Source organism: Mastigoproctus giganteus, chromosome 10 (assembly GCF_048544385.1).
Source record: "Mastigoproctus giganteus isolate SK-2022 chromosome 10, ASM4854438v1, whole genome shotgun sequence".
Classification (NCBI taxonomy): Eukaryota; Metazoa; Arthropoda; class Arachnida; order Uropygi; family Thelyphonidae; genus Mastigoproctus; species Mastigoproctus giganteus.
In genome coordinates this window covers 159043348-159067334 of record NC_143584.1, presented here as the reverse complement: position 1 = coordinate 159067334, position 23987 = coordinate 159043348, and the positions used below count along the sequence as shown (strand labels likewise).

The 23987-nt window shown below is 37.2% G+C and overlaps 1 protein-coding gene across 1 annotated transcript in view; it reads right to left on the bottom strand.

The window, feature by feature from the left end:
- Positions 1–23987, bottom strand: part of lt (vacuolar protein sorting-associated protein light) — a 286135-nt gene that overhangs the window by 248753 nt on the left and 13395 nt on the right. Inside the window, exons 4-6 of the mRNA XM_090383057.1 lie at positions 19784–19867; positions 12042–12116; positions 3337–3471 (exon numbers count right to left, since the gene is read on the bottom strand). Of these exons, the coding sequence (XP_090239183.1) occupies positions 3337–3471; positions 12042–12116; positions 19784–19867 (294 nt within the window). The remainder of the gene's footprint in view (positions 1–3336; positions 3472–12041; positions 12117–19783; positions 19868–23987) is intronic.

Below are 23987 nucleotides of genomic sequence, written 5' to 3'. Positions count from 1 at the left end.
GGTCTACGAACCCCAGTTTTGAAAATGCTGCACTAGATGATCCGGATGCTTCCTAGAGAATTACCAATAGGTTCAGTCGGGTGGACTATCTAGCAGCCAGCCTGCAAATACCATTCTACAGCTATACATTTGAAATGTAAAGAAGGTTAGATCTTGCACAATGTCCATCATAACCTCAAAAGACATCAATCATACTGCCTGATGAAATAGATGGAGGTTGCCAGAACTTTCCTTTAGAGACTAAACATGGATTTCACCACTTCAAGCCTCCAGTAAGCAAAGTGCTAGTATTGCACCAGTTGATGAGAGTCACCTATCACCTAGTAGTGCAAGGTGACAGAGGGGCAGCATTCCTCTGTATGGTGTGGACATGTCCAAAATACTAGGTGCAGTGTTTCAGAACTTGCACTTGGGGAATATACTCAGGGTTACTAACAGCCCCACTATTGTGAAGGTGCAAGCAGAGGATTTAGTTGTCACAGAATGACTGGAATTGACCAAAATTTGGTCCACTTTACACACAGTCACCTGAATATCAGTGTTTAAGACTCTCAGGTAACAAGCCCTAATGTCATATCTGAGGGAATGTCTGTAACAAGCCTCAGGGACCAATATTTATTTTTGTTTTGATAATACACATACTGTAAAATGTATATAATATAATTATATATATAAATATATTTTATATACACATATAACTAAAAAAGTTATAATATATATAAAAATAAAATATTTATTTTTATTTTGATATAGGTGTGGTTAAGTGCACAGGAGCAGAATAGTACCTTGCCTTACTTATTTCCTTATTAACAGTAGTAATTAATTTGCTGTATTTCATGGTTTCTCAAATTCAATTGAGAAAATGATTTTATCACGTTTTCATTTCTTATTATATATTATTCTCTTTATAGCTTTTAAGGACCATCTAATAAAAGAATGTAAGTAACCGACAAAGACTAGTGCGAGACATCTAAAAATTGGATTATTATATTACTTATCACTGAAATTGCCCCATCTAGAAAAAATAAATGGATTTATCTAAAATTTTTGCATTACTAACTATGATGTATATAAGTATATATTAGCATGTCAAGCTGAACAGAGAAGTAGAACACTGAAGCATAATATAAAGGAGATAAACAGTTGTGTGTGTGTGTGAGAGAGAGAGAGAGAGAGAGAGAGAGAGAGAGAGAGAGAGAGAGAGAGAGAGAGATGCCATAAATTGCAAGTTACCCTTCACAGCCATAAGGCCAGCAGTTATGCATTTGCAATATATATGTTAAAAGCTTGTGTCATTGATTTTAACATACATAAAGCAAAGTTATGTACAGTAGGCTGACTCAATGGGATCAGACCACTGGAGTATCAGAAGCAGGATAGTCAACACAACAATTAGATGCTCAAACAGCTGGATAATGTGGCAATAAGGAAAGTACTAAGATGTTTCCAGAGTTCTGGTGGAATCAGAATGGGAGGATCTACGAATCTGCTGACTAGCAACAGGAAACAGATCTGCCAGATTTCCAATATCATAATGCTATTAATGCTTGCAAGAAGTGGTTGCATTTTTCATTTTTGCTGTCTATTTTCTCATCTGTCTCTGGTGCCATTTCATCACTGTCAGCATCTGCAGTGGTGCAAGAGCTGCTTGGTGAGAAGAATGGTATTGTGTTATCTTCAACAATGAAATGCACTTCAGTAAGAGAGCAAAGGATGGCCTTATGCAAGCTCTTTAGCATTAGCAGAGGCAAATGATGCAAGAAAGGAAGCTTATATAGCATCAGCCAAAAAAAAAAACAACTTCCCATTTCACCCACCCCACTCCAAATTCTTGTCTAGTTCTGCCTTGAACTTATTTAATTTAATTTCCAACCTCCACTATGTCACATGGAAGTTTGTTCCAAATATCAACCGCTCGCTGGCTAAAGGCAAATTTCCGCACATCTATTCTACAATTGTCTTTCTTCAATTTGAAATTATATCCCCTCAAGTGAAGTAATCTGAGCAAGAGAAAGAATCCCATCAGCACTGAGCTTGCTCAAACCATTCAAGGCCTTATACACCTCAATTAGATCACCTCACAGGTACCTAGTCTCCAGATGCTGCAATTTGCAGAACTTAAGCCTTTCTTGGTAACAGCAACCCTTTGTTCCATTCACCAATTTCATTGCCCTTCTCTGTTCTCATTCCAGCAGCTCTACATTCTTCCTAAAATGAGGCCTCCAGACCTGTATGCAGTACTCAAGGTGTGGCCTGGCCATTGCCTTATACAAGGGGACAATCACCTCCTTACCCTTGCTAGTAAAATTCCTGTATTTCATTGACAACACCATATGAGTTACTCTGGCAGTCTCTCTGCACTGCTCAGAAAACTTCATACGTGACTGAACAATTACCCCCAGGCTCTTTTCATTCTCTATTATCCTAAGAGTAGTACCACACAGTTGGTACATTGCACTGGGGTTACTACTACCTATATGCAGTACTTTGCATTTGTCAATGTTAAACTTCAGTTCCCAGATATACTGAAACTTGTGGATTGGTCACTCACACACTAACAAGGCTTTTGTGGATTTTTTGGATGATTGTTTTCTATATACAGCAGCATGTTCGAGAGGCAACTAGAGGGAGTAATACTCTCGATCTGATTATAAGCAGTAATTATTCATGTATTAAGGATCTGCAGATAAAGGAACCACTAGGTGGCAGTGATCACAGTGTGTTGATGTGGGATTTACTTAAAGATGTAAGTACCATCAGGGGTAAAAGGAAGGGTTTTTGCTTTTGCAAAAGTGACTAAAGTGGTCACCTTTACAGACCATAGACAGTTTTTAAATTCTGTACAATGAGATCAACTGAAAATGTTACCAACAGCAAATTCTAAATGGGAAGCATTGAAGGAAGTAATCTTGGAAGCTACTAGGTTTTTTGTCCCAACTAAGAAATACTGATTAAGGTTTAGGGCTGAATGGATGGCAGATGAACTAATGAGGCTTGTGGCAGTAAAGAAAATTGCATGGGATGCATATAAATTATCAGGTGACACATATAAATTATCAGGTGACATATAAGCAAGTCTGCAACGTAATCATTTTATAAGTATGAAGATATTTATAGAATAAAATGATAGGAAACAGCTTAACCATTGATAAAAGAGCAGCTGATTAAGGAAAATTTTAAATTGAAAAAGTAAAATCAAAGTAATAATACTTATTACAATTTTAAAAAAATCAAATATGAATCATAACGTATCTCCTAACTGCTAAACAAGATAGATATCTTTATATTGCAACACCCTGTATGTTTGAAGAACATGTACATTGCAAAATCACTCACCCTATCCTCTCCAATAATAAATTTTCTACCATTTCCAACTTTGCCAAAATTGGGATCAAGGGATATAGTTCTAACTGGTCGATCTATTCTGAAGCTGTAATTGTTCTCAGATGAATAAAGACCATACAGTGTTACCTATGATTAAAGAAGACAAAGAATTAAACTTATATTTCTTCCTAAAAATATATATATATGATGCTCAGAATTATATATAAACCAATATATAAAAATTTATTTAATAGATTAAAATAAACTTCATTTAAAATCAAATAAAATAGCAATATGATGTTCTACATGTTGTTTATCAAAGCAGCCTGAAAAGCACCAAATTTTAAAATCTTTATCCAGATTACAAATTATCAAATAATTATATGGTAATAATACTATTGATATAAGTCATAAGATGCAATAAAGCTAGACTTTTTCTGCATCGGTAAACATAAAAAATAAAATAAAATAAATCTATCTATACAACCCATATACCTTTTATCATAATTTACCCACTGTTAGAAAATAATTATTTAGCTGCCCTTTGAACTTTACCAGACTGCCAAATTCAACCATGCAGGTAAGCATTAAACAAAGTTTGTGAACATTTTTTGGTGAATACACACTACAAAATCTTGAGAATTTATTACAAGCCTATCAAAATTGTGGTAGGAGAATTCTAGTGTTTAATTGTGGCAAATAAGTAGTTCAAATCGCATAAGTCGGTGTTAGATAATTTTATTATCTATTATAATTACTTAAAACTTACAAATGTATGGTATATCATAATACACACAACTTAAACCTGATAGCAGATACGAAATACATATAATGTAAGCTTGATAACAAAGTACATATAATGTAAGTTTGATAACATTATACAAATAACATAAGCTTGATATTGCAATACACGTAACCCTCATATAACACGGTAGTTAGGTTCCTATAAAATCTCGTATAGTGCACAACCATATTATAAGGAACAAAGAACCAGTACTAAAAGGGGGTTACGTTCCAAAAGTTAACAAAAATACACCATTTTTTTTATAACTATCAGAAACTTAATTTTTATTCAAAATACTAGTAACTGAACAAATGTCTTACAAACTGTGATACATATATGTCAGATAATGTACATTCATTTAATTTTCTTCCTCTTCATCGCTGCTAAGCACAATCAAATGAGAACATTTTCTCTGTTGCAGAATATCTTCACCTTCTGAACTTTCTACTGCAGCATCAGTAATCTGGGTTGGTTCGCTTTTGCTTGAAAGATCTTTGTAAATTTCGTGATATGGAGCTAAGAATGTTTAAGCTCCCTTTTGAACTTTGTGCTCCTTTCAGTTGAAGGATTTGCATTCAAAAAATAATATTCTAATGGCTCGGCTAAGTTTATGCCTTCCAGTATGCTTTTTAGTGTAAAATTTGGAACTTCAGAATTTTCATCTGCACTATCATCCTCTGAATTGATTTGGTTTACCTCCAATGCCATTTCCACCAAATCCGCTTAGCGAGCCTCTTTTTCTACCAGTAATTCTTGAATGTCTTCTGTAGTCATATCATCAAAACCTTCCCCTCCTACAGACTTAGCAAGTTCTATCACACCGATTCTGTTTTCTGCCAGTTCGACCATATTCATAAGAACAAAGTTTAGTAATATATACGCAGAAAAATTTATGAATGATCAAATAAAAACCAAAATAACCTTACAAAAACCTTAAAAGTCACAAACCGCATGCTTCAAAGTCAGTTTTTTATGGTCTCAAACAAGCACACATTAAATAGCACAAATCCTAACTCAGGGATTTCCCAATAACTATTTTTTTGCATAATGACTAGCGAGTCAACAGAGAATATGCACAAAAAAGAATGGATATGTTGAAAAATTATATCCAACAAAACAGTAGGGTTTTCTCTGCACAAAAGCTGAAAAATATCATGTTATATGAGGTTTGTGGCAATTCTCTAACCATGTTAGAGCAAAACAGTGATATATAAGTACCGTGTTGTGCAAGGATTGTGGAAATTTATCAATTGTGTTAGAGCGAAACCACGTTGTAGAAGTACTGTGTTATACAGGAGTTGCCTGTATATATATTTAATAATCCAAACTGGATAGCATAATACGTATTTTTGATGCACAACAGGTGCATAATGTTATTGCTGCATTTAAGAATATTACTTTAGTATTTGTAATTAAATTGAATTTTAACAAAAATCACGCCTCAGACCAGAGCAGCAATCAAGGAGAACTGAGAAGGACAGTTGTCCTACAAATCACAGCCTTACAAAATGTACTGCTTGAATGATGTTTGCAGATCTAACTGGAATGGGACATGATATGCCAAGGGGATGTATCTGTGCTCGTGTGTGTGTTTGGCGTAAAGAGGGTGATGATATTAGGTGTCAAATCAGAATTGTTATGGGCCTTTATGGGAGCTTGAAGAAGGGGGAGATGCCCTCAAAAGAATTAAATTGTGGGCCATCATGCTCTCAGCTGTCACCTCAATGCCAGAACTTGCACTTGAACATCAGGCAACACAGTGGCAACCCCCGAGGCAGAAAGTGCTGGTCCCACAGGAGCTAGTTGTTGTCGGTGACTCTATTGTGAGAAAAATGGGAAATTTATTGTGCAAAAAAGGATAAGTGGAATAGGAATATATGCAGGGTATTTTTTTTTTTTTTTTTTTTTATGTCTGCCAAGGCATATGACAATATTTTGTCATATGCCCTATTTGACAAGGGTTTATGACAATATTGTAGAGCAGATATTATCTTTTAAGGGCACAATGGCAATAGTTACATTAAAAGTAGGATATCTGCAGACTTCTTAACAATGCTGAAAACAAAAGTTGCGAGCTAGGGTTAAATTTCAAAGTGTCTGCAATTCTGCCCACAGACGATAAGAGGGAGTATATGATGAGAGCCTTGTCAATGAATTTGGCACTGGAGAGATATGCAAAGCTCACGGGGTAGAATTTTTCACAGCATGATCTATGCTTGTTAAGAGGAGGAGAGACTGCTTCTACAGGTATGGGATACACTTAAATAGAAAGGGTGCAAGAATATTTCCTGATGCTTTTTAGACGGTGTTAGTTGGGTCAGAAAACTGCCAGCTTGGGAGGGGGGATACAGAGATAATAGCCACAGGCAGAGGTGAAAGTGATCCTTCACTGCTTCTATTGGAATGAGCAGCTGCCTGGAAAGCAAGGTCCAGGGATTTAAAGAACAACTAGGAGTCATCATGGAACAAGTAAATACATGGGCTATGTTACAGCAACTAAGAGTAAGAAGAGGTGCATGTATGGTTTGCGTGTACAACAAAGCTAGGAGCACATTAAATAAATTTTATGAATTTGAAGTGCCGGTCAAGTCAATTGCAGATGTCAGAATATCAAAGATATGGTGTCACTCAGTTACAGGGGATGCAGAATTTGAATATGGGAAGTACAATATGTACAGATAGGAGAGATAGAATGGGGGAGTATGCTCTTAGTTAAGAGGAACAAACTCTAAGGTACTGCATCAGTTAATGTGGGTGACCAGTGCAACGTTCAGTCAGTTTGGTGTGACATAAGAATTAGAAAAGCAAAAATGAAAGTAGGAATGTGTTATAGGCCTAATGACTCTGATGAGTACAATAAGCAACTATACAGAGAAATCAGAAAATCTTATATGGGGGATTTTATCTTCCAGATATTGACTGGAACTTGTGGGTTGGTCACTCACTCAAACACTAGCAAGACTCAAGTGAGAGAAAGTAATACTCTTGATCTGATTATCACCAGTGATTATTCATGCATTAAGAATCTGCAGATAAAAGAACCACTAGGTGGCTGTGATCACAGTTGTATTCAAGTGGGATTTACTTAAAGATGTAATTACCATCAGTAAAGGGAAGAATTTTTGCTTTTGTAAAGCAGACTACAGTGATCTCTGACAGTTTTTATACAGTGGGACCAAATGATGATGTTACCAATGGCAAATTCTAAATGGGAAGCATTCAAGGAAATAATTATAGATGCTGCTAGGCTTGTAGTAGTAGTGGCATGTGATGCAAGAAAGCAAGTGCATGAGCTTATGCAGCATCAGCCAAAAAAAAAAAAAAAAAACCACCATTGCCTCCAAATGCCTGTCCAGTTCCTCCTTAAATTTATTCAACCTATCAACTTTCACAACGACAAATGGAAGTTTGTTCCAGCAATTAACCACCCACTGGCTAAAGGCAAATTTCCGCACATCTATTCTACATCTGTCTTTTCTTAATTTGAATTTATGCCCCCTTAGGTTCGTAATCTGAACAAGTGGAAGGATCCCATCAGAATTCAGCGTGCTCAACCCATTCAAGTTCCCAGACTTGTGCAATAAAAAGAACACAAAGAGAAGGAGCTCAAAAATGATTTTGTTTTTATTCAAAGTAATCAACACCTGACTGAATGCACCTATTACACTGTTCTAAAAGTTTCTGAAAAAGTTTCAATGAAAGCATCAAAAAATATAACTGCTAAACTGAACAACATCAAGAGATGTTGTTTAGTTCAGCAGTTATGTTTTTCTTTATTTCCTTAACATCTTGAAATCTCATTCCTTTGAGGGCAATTTTCACTGTGGAAAAGACTAAGAAGTCCACTGGTGCTAGATCAGGAGAGAAGGGTGGATGGTTCATCTGTATAATGCCATGTTTCGGCAGAAGCACCTTTACATAGAATACAACACTGACTCTTGCCTTAAATAAAAATTCCTTGAGAAATCACTCTGTTTGTTGAAAAACATGATCAGCATTGTCTTGATGATAAATTTCTGTAAAGAAAAAACTTATTGCACTTGGTGATCATTTTGAAGTCCATTGCATGCTCTGATGGTTCATCTCTGGGTGTACTGAAATGCCTAACACACATCTCCAGTGACAATACAGTCAAGGAAATTAGTATTGTCTTGACAAATATGAATGAAATATTTGCTCTTTCTACTCATCCATGAAGCTGTGCTGCACAAATTTTGCACAGATCTTCCTTTTCCCTAAATCTAAATTCAGAATTTGATGAATTAGCATTAGCATTAGCATTAGTAGAGGCATTTGATGCAAGAAAGCAAGCTTATGCAGCATCAGCCAAAAAAAAAAAAAAAAAACCACTTCCACTTCACCCCTCTGTTCGTTCAAAATACCTGTCCAGCTGAGCCTTAAACTTATTTAGGCTATCAACCTCCACCACAAGGGATGGAAGTCTGTTCCACCAACCAACCACCCGCTGGCTAAAGGCAAATTTCCGCACGTCTATCCTACATCTGTCTTTCCTCAATTTGAATTTATGCCCTCTCAGGTGATTATTCTGAGCTAGAGGAAGAATCCCATCAGCATTGAGCATGCTTAAACCATTCAAGGCTTTATACACCTCTATCAGATCACCTCGCTGGTGCCTAGTCTCCAGACACTGTAATTTGCAAAACTTAAGCCTTTCTTTGTAAGAGCACCCCTTTGTTCCATTCACTAATCTTGTTGCCCTTCTCTGTACTCGTTCCAGCAGCTCTACATCCTTCTTGAAATGAGGCCTCCAGACCTGTATACAGTACTCTAGGTGTGGCCTGACCATCGCCTTATACAATGGAATAATCACCTCCTTATCCCTGCTGGAAAAATTCCTGTATATCATTGACAATACTCCATGAGCTACTCTTGCAGCCCGTCTGCACTGCTCAGAGAACTTCATATCTGCCTGCACAACCACCCCCAAGTCCCTTTCATTCTCTACCACTGTCAGTGTTGTACCATAGAGTTGATACGTTGCTCTGGGGTTGCTGTTTCCCATGTGTAGTACTTTACATTTGTCAATGTTAAACTTCATTTGCCACCTCTCAGCCCATCTGCTCAACCTTTCCAGATCCTGTTGCAGAAGCATAGTGTCAGTAGTGTCCTTGACAACCCTGCCAACCTTTGTATCGTCTGCAAACTTGGACATTAATCCCGATATACCATCATCAATATCATTTATAAATACAGAAAACAATAATGGACCCAACACTGAGCCCTGAGGGACTCCACTAATAACATCAGTCCACGATGAGCAGTGTCCATTGATTACCACTCTCTGTCTTCTCCCCCTCAACCACCCCTTTATCCATAGCAGCAATTTGCCTCCAATGTCACACTGCTCCAATTTGTGTAGCAGTCTTCCATGTGCAACAGTATCAAAAGCCTTTCTAAGATCCAAGTATATAATATCAAAGTTATTCCCTGCATCCAGTTCTTTTGTGACTGCATCATAGTATCCAATCAAGTTGGTCAGGCAAGACTTCCCCTTAACAAAACCATGCTGTGTTTGAGCTATAACTGAAGTCTTGTCTAAATGATCCTGCAGTGCGTCTTTAACCAGTGCCTCCATTAATTTTCCTGGAACAGAAGTCAAGCTCACAGGTCTATAATTACTTGTGTCAGCCTTTGATCCTCCTTTGTGAATTGGGGTCACATTTGCACATTTCCAGTCTATGGGTACCTCCCCTGAGTCCAAGGAAGCTCTCATAATTATGGCTAAGGGTTTGCTTACTTCCTTTGCTGCCTCCTTTAATATAACTGGATAGATCCCATCCACCCCGGGTGCCTTTCTTGTGTTTATCTTCAACAGTTTCTCCTCCACTTTACTCCCAGTTATTTCAAGATTCTGTAACTTACTGCTAGAGTTGAATACACCTCTGGCATTCCCCTCGCTGAATAACTCCTCATGTGTGAATGTCGATGCAAAATATTCATTTAGTTTGTTAGCCACCTGAGCAGGATCATCAACACTTGACCCATCAATATCAAGTGGACCAATCTGATTCATCCCTTTCCTTCTAGAGTTTACATAAGTAAAGAACTCTTTGCTGTTTTTCTTTGCATCCCTTGCCAAGGATTTCTCGTAATCTGCCTTCGCCTGCCTAACCTCCTTTGTAACTTGGTTGCATATCAACTTGTATCTATCATAGGCTTCTGTGTCATGTGTTAATTTGTAAGTATCCCATGCATTTTTCTTCTCTGCCATATGCCTCATTAGTTCATCTGACATCCATTTTGGCCTAAACCTTGAACAATATTTCTTAGTTGGTATGTAAAGCCTAGTAGCTTCCAAGATAAGTTCTTTGAATGCTTCCCATTTTGAATTTGCTGTTGGTATAATTGTCTCTCATTCATATCAAACTCATCAGCCATCATTCTGAGGGTCAAACAATGATCTCTTGCCACAATTTCCTCAACCTTTGCAACTCTATCTTCATTTGAGACATTGTCAGATGCCCATTTCTTGAGTCATCACAAACATTCTCATGCCCATCTTTGAACCACTTATACCATTAAAACACATTGGTACAACTTAACGTTTCATCACCTAAACAGTTTTTAATATTTCATACAATTATGTTGCAGATTTTCTCAGTTTAAAGCAAAATCTGATATTTGTTTGTTGCTCCATTGCAAAATCAGAATATCAATGCTAATAACAAAATGTAAATGCCTACTAAAGGAACAGAATGTTAATACTACTACTAACGAAACTGGTTGTTACTTGCAACCTGCCCATCTCTGTACCATTATCTGTTAGAGGAAGTTTTAACTACAACATACCACTTCCATTTGTTTCCAAACTTGTTGAACACGACTGCAACAGCACCCGTCTAGGCACTTTATTGACACACCCTGTAAGTTGATTGACCCATTGTTCATTGTTTTGTAATTTGTCACTTGCTGTTCACTGGGGTTCTGAAGAATATAACCACCAATGAACAGCAAGGATTTACTATATGTTGTTTTTAACAAACTATTTCTTGTTTCTTCACTACAGTCCTGATTTTGTTATATCTGTTCTGTTATAATTGAGTTCGACTGTAAATGTAATATAGTAATACTCACAAGTGAATAGGAATCTGTGATAAAAGATCAAAATACTATTTAAAACAAAGCTAATTTTAGCATATTTAAATTAAATATAATGGTCTGAGACATGAAACAAGTTTATCATATTATTTCATTACATAAAATAGGACCCGGCAACAAGGCCACAGTGAGAAACTATACAACACATACTTCTTCCATATTATAAGAAGATTAATGAGGTTAGCATTAGTCATACCATTACTCTCCATAAAATATGTAATAAATTTTACGTAAATAGTTTCTGCACCGTCTTAATGAATTCATTTATGCAGCTTCAAGTTACACTACAACAATCTTGGTTTAATTTTGTTTAATTTTTTTAACTGGTTACAGGTATATTATAAAGAAAAATGTTTCAACTTTTGAAGATATACAAAATGAAAAAAATCATCTAAGCTCTCATGATGCTTATATATTATAAAAATTAATTTTTGTAGACAAAAAACAACAATTAAAAGCAAGGGCAAATTCTGGTCATAAAATCTTAATTTGTAACTAGATATTTATTTCTCATGAACTTAACAGAACAAAAAATAAATCAAGTTATGGAGAATATCAATTTATTCCAAATATAATTCATTTAACAAACAATTCATTTCATAAATATAAATAAATAAAATTATACAATAATATAAGAACTTATAATAATGTATTTACAAATAATTTTTATATTGCTGTGTGTCATGTGACCATAAAGGATCCATAGAAATTATGTTACAGTAATTTTCTTACCATAACATAATTTGTAAGGACCCTTATATTAAATGAAACAAGTATTCGGCTTAATGTATATGATGAAAAAACTATAACTTACTTTTCCATCATTTGAGCAGGATGCAATATGATCTCCACTTTCATCAATACTGACATAATTGACTGCAGTACGATACTACAAAAGAAGTAGATATCCTTTAATTTATAGCTCAATAGAAGTCCAACTGTCTTATGTAGTTGTCAACTTTTACAAAAGGCAAGTCAACAAATAAGATGCATTTGCATTTTTCAGAGATCCTAATACCAATTATATATACTTAGTATTAACAATGGTACTTAATGCAAGCTAATAGAGAATCAGCAAACAAAAAAAAAAAAAAAAAAAATTACCAACATCATTTGTCAATTTGCTCTAATAATTTTTCTAATCCTTCCTTATATTCATTCAAATTAACCACTTTGACAACAACAGATGGAAGTGCCTTCAGAAATTCCAACAGATGGAAGTTTTTCATGGTAAAAATTTATAATACTATAACTAAGATTTTATTTAAAATATACTTGATACACTAAAAATTGTAAGAGGTTGATCTTGTATCCCTTTTTATTCTTAAAGCAGCTCATAAAGGTTTCTAGCCCCTGGTTTAAAACATTGTGATACAGTGAAACTTCTCCTAACGGACACCTCTCTACAATGGACATTTTCAAATTCCCCAACTCTCCTCTATTGGTTTTAATGTGTTTTCAGCTTCTGTCTAGCGGACATTCTCTGGAACGGACACGGACAGGCAATCTACATTGTTTCGTTTAGATTAGCACTTAATTTGATCTCCCCATAACGGACAGCAGGCGAGCTCACGGCCCTTTTTTTTTTGAACGTTTCTTCCACGTATTGCCTCAATTGTGTGTTTATTTTCTATTTCCAATTCTCTGAATTTTATCAACGTTTGCGTCGCGGTTCTAAACCCTTTTTCAAGAATTTTAAGGCACGTGTAAAACTTCTGATGAATTCTGTGTGTGTGCGGGGGGGGGGGATTTTGTCGGCCTTTCGTCTTTTGAGTTTCAGTTTTCAGTTTTGTTCAGTGTCGTGTGAAGTGCACAATGTTTTCTCATAAACATCTAACTTTAAAATATAAAGTCGAACTCATTAATGCGTATGATCGGCAAAAAAAATAGTGTTCGCAATCTCACTGCAAAATTCAAAATCGGGAAGACGCAGGTAAGCGACATCCTAAAGAAAAAAAATTAACTGCTCAAACAATTTTGGCAACACGTAACTGATCAGGTTCAAAAATCATTCCTGAAAACTGTTGGACTTCAAATTGACAATGTTACATATGAGTGGTTTTGTCGCACACATGCTAAAAAAATTCCCATTAATGGGCCTATTATTAGGGAAAAGGCTTTGGAGGTTGCGAAATCTATGGGAGTAAATGAGTTCAAAGCTTCTGTGGGATAGCTAGACAAGTTCAAAACTCGGCATAAAATTTCTTGGAAAACCGTAAGTGGTGAAGGTGGATCTGTTGATACTGGGGTTGTAACAGTGTGGACCGTCAAATTGGAAGATTTATCTCGTGATTTTGAAGCTAAGGATATTTACAACTGTGACGAAACAGGGTTGTTTTTTAAAGCTCTTCCTGAAAAAACAATGAGTCTAAAAAACGAAAAGTGCCAGGGCGGAAAAATTTCTAAGGAACGCTTGACTACTATTGTGTACAAATATGCTGGGAGACTTTGAACAACCTCTTGTTATAGGAAAACCACAAAATCCTCATTATTTCAAGGGCATAAAGTTGAATCTTTTGAATGTTGACTGGAAGTCTAATAAAAAAGCGTGGATGACACGAGATATCATGAACGAATGGATAAGTCACTTTAACAAAAACATGATTCGTCAAAACAGAAAAATTATTCTTTTCATGGATAATGCTGCATCTCACCCGCACACTGAATTGTCCAACATTCAAATCGTTTTTCTGCCACCAAACACACATGCAGAATGTCAGCTCTTGGATCAAGGGATAATAAAAAATTTTAAACTTCACTACAGAAAACGTGTTTTAAGACATCTCATTGAAAACATGAACGATGTAACATGTACGAGTGACCTTGCAAAGAAAATCAGCATCCTAGATGCGATTCAATGGATTTCCTCTTCAGTAAACGCAATTAGAAAACAAACTGTCGTGAACTGTTTTGTAAAGTCTGGCTTCTCAAACGCAAAAACTGAAGTTGTGAACAGCAATGTGGAGCACCAAGAAGAACAAGAACTTCAACATCTATTGATAATGTACGATACTTCCGCTACAAGTGACCCTGGCTACAAAGATATGGACTCAAACCTCACTACAGAAGATGGTGCTCTAGATATCAACGACATTATCATCGATATTTTTCAAGAAATTCCTCACGAGGATGAAGAAATGGAAGGAGGTCATTTTGTCGAAGAACATATTAACGACGAACCACCGATGAAAATAGAAGAAGCACTCATACAAATCAATCGTTTAAAAATGTTTTTCGCCGCTGAAGAAGATACTGAAGGACTTTCGATGGTTTCTTCACTCCAAACAAATGTTGAATTGGTTTGGTTTGTTTGGATTTTTTTGGCGCATTAGCAACTAAGGCTATAATGCGCCAAGACTAGGTAATATTTAAAAAATTTAAATTCTCGGTGACCTAATTAGTAAGGCCACCATGTCCAGATATATAATAACAAAGATATAAAAAATAAATCAATAAAGACGTAACAATAACATAGATTAAATACAATTAAAAACTTTTATTGATTTAAAATAGCTAAAAACAGCAGACACGTTGTCATTGTCGGATAAAATCTGACTGAGTGTATATGGCTCAGTCAGATGGTTAAAAGCGGTAAAACGGATATTGCTAAAATCTGGACAGTCAATTAAAAGGTGTCTAATCGTTAAAATTGTGCCACAAGACACACACATAGGAGGGTCATCAGCCCTCAGCAAAAACGAATGAGTTAAATGACTGTGTCCTATGCAGGTCCGGGCAAGAACAACTTCCTCCTTACGATTCCTGCGCAGACTAGACTGCCACGGTTCAATTACAGCCTTTATACGATATAATTTATTCGCAGTCTGTCTATTCCACGAATCCTGCCATTGGGAATATATCTTTTGGTGTATTATTTGCCTGTAGTCTGTATAGGGAACTGACAGGCAGCGGTTATTACTGGGAATTGCTGATTTGGCTGCGGTGTCAGCCAAATCATTTCCCCTAATCCCAATGTGGCTGGGAATCCAGCAGAAGCGGATATCATATTCACATCCACGGAGGAAGTGAATCTTCTGCTGAATACTAGACAGGACTGGATGAGGATTATATCTCACAGATATTAAAGCCTGTAACATGCTGAGAGAGTCGGAATATAAAATGAACCGTTGGTATTGGCATTCACTAATGTGATCCAAGGCTAACTCTATAGCGTGCAGCTCTGCAGTAAATATGCTGCATTCAGAGGAAATCTGCTCCGACATAGAGCTGTCTGTAAAGACAGCAGCAGATCCCACATATGAGTCCGACTTCGAACCGTCTGTGTAGACTGGCGCGTAGTCGGAATATTCAGTTTTGTGTGCTGAATGAAGCTGCAGGTAGACAGATGATGGAGTGTCCGACTTTCCCCAATTTCTAAGAGATAAGTCACATGCCGGGACATGAGCATGCCAGGGTGGAAAGGGTTGCTTTGGTGTTTGGGCAACCTTGTCTACCTTGATATTAAGTTCTTTGAGTAGCTCTTGGAGACGAATACCAAAAGGACGATTGGCAGTCTTATGGGTATTGTATAAATTTTCCCATCTTGGCTCAAAAACGAATGGCCACGTAGGATGGTTTGGCAGGGATTTCAGTTTTAAAGCGTACTTTAAAGACAACTGCTTACGTCGAAGCAATAACGGTGGTTCGTTTGCTTCGACGTATAAGCTCTGGACAGGAGATGTGCGATATGCTCCAGTAGCAATACGTAGGGCCTGATGATGGATGGGGTCCAGCCATCGCAGGACACTGTCTCTGGCTGAGGAATATACCTGGGACCCATAATCTAGTTTGGATCGCACAAGTGCACAGTAAAGCCGAAGAAGGATATATCGGTCTGCTCCCCAAGATGTAGAGGACAGCGAGCGGAGAATATTAAGCCCACGTGTGCACTTTGTGCGGAGTTGACGGATATGATCCAAAAAGGTCAGTTTTTTTTTTTATCAAATATGAGTCCCAAGAATTTTATTTTCACTGCTACTGGAATAGCATATTGTCCGAGCCTTAATTTGGGTTCAGGATGAAGATTACACTTACGACAAAAGTGTACGCAAACGGTCTTCTCCGGCGAGAACCTGAAGCCATTAGCAAGTGCCCAGGAATTCAGACTATCGATGGCTTTCTGCAGTTGCCTTTCAATAACCCTCATGTTGCATGACTGACAAAAAATGCTAAAGTCATCAACATAGAGGGCACTGTTTACAGTTGGAGGAAGTTGTTCTGTGATTGAATTTATTTTGATGGCGAAAAGCGTGACACTTAATACTGATCCTTGTGGTACACCCTCCTCTTGGCTGAAGGAACGGGAGAGTGAGGATCCCACACGAACTTGGAAAGATCGATTGGCTAAAAAGTTTTGAATAAAAAAGGGGAGACGCCCTCTAAGTCCTAGGCTATGTAAATCTTTTAAAATGCCAAATCTCCAAGTTGTGTCATATGCTTTCTCCATGTCAAAGAACACTGACACCAAGTGTTCGCGTTTTAGGAAAGCATCCCGGATGGATGTTTCCAGTCTAATAAGATGGTCCAAAGTGGACCGGTTCCTTCGGAAGCCGCACTGGATATTGGAGAGAAGGTCATTTGATTCTAAGTACCATATTAAACGAGAATTAACCATTCTCTCCAGGATTTTGCACAGACAGCTAGTCAGAGCAATAGGACGATAATTGGTAGTGACTTTCGGATCCTTTCCTGGCTTAGCAAAGGCAAGAACGATTGCGTTGCGCCAGGAATCCGGAAACTGCCCTTCAATAAAGATTCTGTTATATAGAAAGAGCAGATAATCCATAGATTTTGGTGAAAGATGCTTAATCATTTCATAATGGATGCCATCTGGTCCAACAGCACTTGCTTTGGAAAGAGCAAGGGCTCTTTTCAGTTCCTGAATAGTGAAATCCCCGTTGTAGGGATAAATGCTCTTAGATTTAAAGTTAAGTGCCTGTTTTTCGATTTTATATTTCAGGACCAGGAACTCTGGGGAATACGAAGATGTATTCCCCAGAAGGTAGGTTTGTTTATATTCAGGGGTTTCACCGATTTCCTTGCCTCCTGGTATGATATATTTAGCTCTGCCTTCAGCCGTTGAATTTCTTTTTCTTCTCTCCACCTCTGGCATGCTCGTGAGTAGGTCGGGTGTTCGCCTTCACAGTTAATACAGGTGGGTTTTGCGGCTGAACATGCTGTTGTTTCGTGGTCCTTTGCACCGCATTGAGCGCATGCAAGGACTCCACAGCAGGCCATTTGAGAATGTCCATACTTCTGGCATTTAAAACACCGTAAAGGGTTCGGAACGTATGGACGCACTGAACAATTGATGTATCCAGCTTTAATCTCATCAGGAGGTTTAGGAGAGTTAAAAGTCAGGATAACGCTCCTGGTTTTAACAATTTTTCCATCCCTTCGCGCAGTAATTCTCTTGACGGCAGTAACTCCCTACGGTTTTAATTCGGAGCAGATTTCCTCCTCGGTTACGTCGAGAAGATCCCACTCCGAAATGACACCTCTCGATGAATTGAGTGTTCTGTGTGGTGTCACTGTTATGGGTACTCCTCCGATTGATGTTACTCGGAGTAGATGTTCAGACTGCCTGTCATTTTTTGTTTCAATCAAGAGGTCCCCAGAACGGAGCCTCTTAACTGACTTGGGTGAACCTGCTAACTCATCCAACCCTTTTTGTATAAAAAAGGGTGACATTTTACCAATCGGTGTTTCATTCGTGGAGTGCATAATTAAGAACCTTGGGACAGGCCCTGATGGTAGTTCGGTTCGCTGCCTCTTTGTAGCAATAATGCTATCTGCCTCTCCGTTTCTGTTTTCAGATAGGAACCGGGTTGGGGACCCTGAAGAAATATATTTATCAGGATTCATGAAGTGTTGAAGTGGTTCAGTGCCCGGGCTCCCCACCCACCACGGAGCCCAAAGGGACACCCACTACCCGGCAGCAATAAATGCGCTCGGGAGTGGGACGCCAGGGCTACCCAGACACCATATCCGCACCGCCGCCAGCCTGAATCCTGTCCCTCGGACCATGAGGGTAGGGCATGGCATTGATACGGTTGACCCTCGCAGGCGAGCCTACTAGCCGATTGATCCTAACCGGGCCTTCCAGGACCTCCCGTCTTGTCGAAGCAGGGGCCAAAGTGGTGTATTGAAGCTGGGCCCCTCAACCACCAGGATCCCCCTTTCCGAATTTCCACGGGTCGCAGCGCACGGCAAACACGCCGGATTCCATTGATGTAAGCCTGGAACCTGGGCTGTGGGCGTTGGATTCCAGTGATGCTAGTCTGGAAGTCCAGCAGCTTCACTGGGAGGTCCCCTCACCACGTACAGGTGCCCACGTCGAGGGGAACAAATGTTGAAAACAAAATTATCAGTCAGAAGAAGGTGCAGAAGAAAATAAGTGATTACTGTATGTATTTTTCTTAAGATAAAGTCATAATATGCATAGCACAATTGTATGTATATTATTTACAAAAATATTGTGCAAAATCTGTATATATTTTAATTTAATTTTACATTAAACGTTTAACGATTTTTCTTTCTTTTTTTTTTCTCCCTCAGACTTCTTGTTAGCGGACACCTCTCTCTAACGGACACATTCTCGTTCCCCATGGCTGTCCGTTAAAGGGAAGTTTCACTGTATATGAAACATGTATTAAATAGTTTTGTAAGTTATATACATTCTGAAAAAACATATAATAACATGTAATATTATTACATTTGTCTCAGAATAGAATGGAATTATTTTTCTCTGCCATTCTAAGACTTGGAGAAATAATAACAAAATGCAGAGCCCAAACAGGGCTCTAGATTTTGTTATAATTCACACCTGAAGACTCCAGGTCAAACCCAGAGAGGTAGCAACTCTAGCCAAGATTGATTACATGGATGTGATGAAGGGTCCAATTAAAAACAATAAGCAAACCATGGTTCAAGATTACATAATGAGTAAATATAAGAATGAAGCAATATGTCTTAATGGCACATTTTGGCCTCAGCTGCCCTTGTGCCCTTAAACACTAATACCAAGATGTCTTAAACACTATCTATGAGGCCATAAATCATTATAAATGAGAAGACAGCCTTTTAAACCTAGATGCAAATTCACAATCAAATATATAATATAATAATAATAATATTATTAGTGATGGGCATAATCGAGAGTCAAAATAATCAATTATGACATTTTCATAATCAATTATATGCAAATTAGGTGACTACAAAATTAACAAGAAAAGAAAAAAACATGACGGACAATCTGATGTTATAAAAATAAGATTAAAATGTTGTTACCACTCGTCCAATAGTTTTATGTATGGCAACAAAATAGAACTATCATCCAGAACCAAATAACAGTTCTGGGTAATAGTTCTGTTCAATCACTGCTGTTGTCGATTGCATTGTAATCAACTCATTTGCATATAACCGATTATGAAAATGCCACAATTGATTATTAATCATTAAATTATGTTCATTATTAAATATAATATAATATAATATAATATAATAATAATGAAATATACAATATATTTAAAAAATACACAAAGTAAAGTAACTCACCGATATTAACTCTTTGAGGCGTATGTTATTTCCTTCATGATCCAAAATATAAATAGACCCTTCATGTGTTCCTAGAGCAATGAACTGTAACAAAAAATAGACAGCTAATATCATATTCTACAAAAAGTAATACAGTAGACTCTCCATATTTCGGGATAGATGGTAAAAAAAAAATTCCCAGATAATCGATTTCCCGGTTAATCCAAAAATATAGCAATTCCCCAACGTACGTAAGATATACGTTCCAGGACTTATTACGCAAGTCGAGTTTTACGTAACTCGCGATTGACTAACAAAATATTGCTACTATATCCCTGATATGACAAAATTCCAAAAACCACATAATATCCTCAGAAGAATGAAGAAAAATATTTATATATTTTTAATTACTTCAATTAAAAACTTTATATGGGGATAGAAGTGAAGTAGTGAGAGTGGCACACAAGAAAAGAAAACATAAAAGGAAGAAAAACACGTTATTGTACTGTAAAACTGATATGTATTTCGTAGTCTTGGTTATTACAATTGACTTCATTGGTGCCGATCGCTACAGCGCTTCTTGTATTCTGTCTTTCTCCTTTACTGCGTTCACCGTTGTCACTTACAAATCTGAAATCCGCATGATACTTGTTAATTGTTTGGCCATTTTCATACATCATTATTTTAATTTTCTGATCCAACTCAATCGCTTTTCTTTACTTCACAGATTTACTAGTACCGCTGTCACTTACTCTCTTAGTCGGCACCATGATAACAGTCAAAATTAAATTTTCTGAAAAGAACTTCACAGGGTTAAGGCGAAAACTCACTATTATCACCCCACACAAGCTCACATTTTACTAAAGCACATTTCCAGAGATCACTGCCACAAAACAATTTGCACTTTCCAGGTTATTGGGCTTTTCTGCTTTCAATTCATTATAAACGGGTAGTAAACTCGATCTTATTGCATTTCCGATAATATCAATAGCTGGAATTCTGTGGGTTTTTATGCTATTATGGTGAAATGCGTGTCTCCTTCACTCTGAAATCTTGTCTTATTAAAAAAATATAAATAATGTAACGCAAGTCCAAAGCTACGCAAGTCGGCAACTTACTGTATCGAAAAATGTTCAGCAACCTACATAAAAAATATGGCAAAAGATAAAAAATGAAAAAAAAAAAAATAAAACTTACCTCGCACTACTTGCGTGTCCAATACGATGCTTCCCTTTATTTTTTACAATGACGTGTATTGTTTGGTCACCAACATTATAATGGTTCTTTAGAGATTTAACGGATGAACCATTTTCAAACTTTTGAATAATTTCAAGTTTTTGTTTAATTGAAAGCACAACTCTTGCATTAGCCCATCATTTTCGCGATTTCTAAACAAAAAAAATAAAATAAATAAATAAAAAATAGTTATTATAAAAAAAAATTCCGATAGCCCTGACATAAATAACAAAACAAAATTTGTCCTTTTGCGGTGTGACGGAACACAACAATCGATGACACACTAAAACAAACTAAACATTTGGTCCCTTTTTTTGAGCGGCGGATTTCAAGATAATAGGTACACTAATCTCCCAAGGACGACTTATTATGCCGCTTCTTGTCACTTATTTACAATAGTAAAACATCTGTTTATACATTTATATTTATTACTTGAATTTTATAAAAGATTTCTGGTTGCTTTTTTTTTTTTTTTAATTTGGAGTCTTAAAGTGTCCCAGTTAATCTGCTTCCCAGTTAATCCGATCCTGGTAAATCGAGAGTCTGCTGTATACAATACAAAGTAATCATATTTAACATTTCTCACTAAAGTAAGTGAGAAAATAATTTTTAATAAGCAGGTATGGTAAGTATCAAAAAGTGTTACGTATTCATAAAATCATCTCTAGATTTACTTTACATGTTGATTTAAAATACTTTCATTTGCAGTAAATAGTACACTTAAAAAATATGTCATCTCTCTCCACACACACGTTCAAAGAAAATGTATCACCCCTCAAAATTGTAATTGTCATCCGAATAACGTAAGTATGTGGTAATCTTTCTAACAGATTGCATCAGATAAGATTGACGCGTGTAAGTGATGATGTAATATTGCATCAGCTGTTACTTTCAGCTATATAAGCATGATCTGGAAAAGTTGCAGTCATTCATTACTTGTGCCAGGATGGTGAGTTACGTGCAGCTGACACGACAAAGAAAGTGGTATTGTTGCTTTACGTGAGGAACAATGTTCTTCCTGTCATATTGCTTATAGAGTGTCTTGTAATCAGTCAACAGCAAGTAGATTTCTTTTCAAACTCAAGAATACTGATTCTGCTGATAGGAAAAAAGGAACCAGATGCAAACGAGTCTCTACGCCAAAACAGGATCACATTTTGAAGCGCTTATACCTTAAAAACTGTAAAGCTTCTTCGTCTGAGCTGAAAAGAGAATGGGAAGAACATACAGGAGAGGTAGCAAGTGCAGTAACAGTCAGAAGACTCCTCTTCAAAAATGGGCTTGCAGCCAGTTGTCCTAAGAAAAAGTCCCTCCTCACACAAAAAATGAAAAAAACCCAATTAATTTGGTGTAAGGAACATGTCAAATGGACCCCCGAGCAGTGCAAGTCATTTATTTTTCTCGAATGAGAAGAAATTCAACCTGCATGGCTCTGAGGGGAGACAAATGATTCGCCGTAGACGTGGTGAAGAATACCATCCAGACTGTATGGTGTCTACAGTGAAATTCCCTACCAGCCAAATGATATGGGGGGGGGCATTTCGTATCGTGGAGTAGGTCACCTGCAGTTTATAAAAGATTCTGTAAATACCAATGGATACCTGGCTATATTGGAAGGCAACTTGCTGCCAACCATTAGAGACCATTTCAACCTGCCAAGTAACTGCATCTTTCGGGATGACTCTGCTCCTTGTCATCGGGTGAAAAGTGTAAGTAGGCACTTCTGTAGTTACTTTAGCTTCATTTCTGCATTAGAGGTTCAACAGTTATGGGTTTACATTTGTTACAGGTAAAAAAATGGTTAAAAGAATGGTCCATTACAACTCTTAGCTGGCCAGGAAACAGCCCGACCTGAATCCTATAGAGAACTGTTGGCATCATGTGGAATCTGCAGTTGCCAGAAAGAAACCAAAGACCTTTTGTGAACTTCAGGAAGTCATAATTCGTGCTCGCAACCACGAACTATCAGTTGATTATCTTCAGAAATTGATCTTGTCAATGCCTCGACTGTGCGCTGCTGTCATCAGGGCCAGGGGCAGTTCAACTAAATATTAGTTTGAACCTGGTGAACTTTTCATTTTGTTTTCCGTTTAAAATGATAAACTGAAGCAAATTGAGGACTTCTGATAACATTTCAGCCATAATTGTTGTGTTTACCAAAACTACTGTATAAAGGTTGCAAATGCTCATTTTGGAATATTTTGAGAGCACCTGTCAAATATTACTTAGCTTTGCCTTGACTATTAATAAATATCTTCTGTTTATATTTCTATTTGTGATGCTAGTCATTAATGTACCATCGCAAAAAAAGGGTTAGAAATGTGAAATTCCTATGTGATGCATTTTCTTTGAACACTAGTGTGTGTGTGACCATTTCACATTCAGGCTTAATGTCCAAGTTTGCAGATGATATGAAGGTCGGCAGGGTTGATAATGATACTAATGACAGTACGCTGCTGCAACAGGATCTAGAAAAGTTGAGCAGGCCGGCTGAGAGGTGGCAACTGAAGTTTAACATTGACAAATGTAAAGTACTGCATATGGGAAGCAGTAACCCCAGATTAACGTATCAGCTGTGTGGTACTACACTGACAATGATAGAGAGTGAAAAGGACCTAGGGGTAATTGTGCAGGCAGATATGAAGTTTTTTCTGAGCAGTGCAGATGGTCTGCAAGAGTAGCTTATGGTGTCTTGTTAATGATATATAGGAATTTTTCTAGCAGGGATAAGGAGGTGATTATCTCCTTGTATGAGGCAATGGTCGGGCCACACCTTGAGTACTGTATACAGGTCTGGAAGCCTCATTATAAGAAGGATGTAGAGCTGTTGGAACGAGTACAGAGAAGGACAACAAGATTAGTGAATGGAACAAAGGGTTGCTCTTATGAAGAAAAGCTTAAGTTTTGCAAATTACAGTGTCTGGAGACTAAGCCCCTGCCAGGTGATCTGATTGAGGTGTATAAAGCTTTGAATTGTTTGAGCATGTTC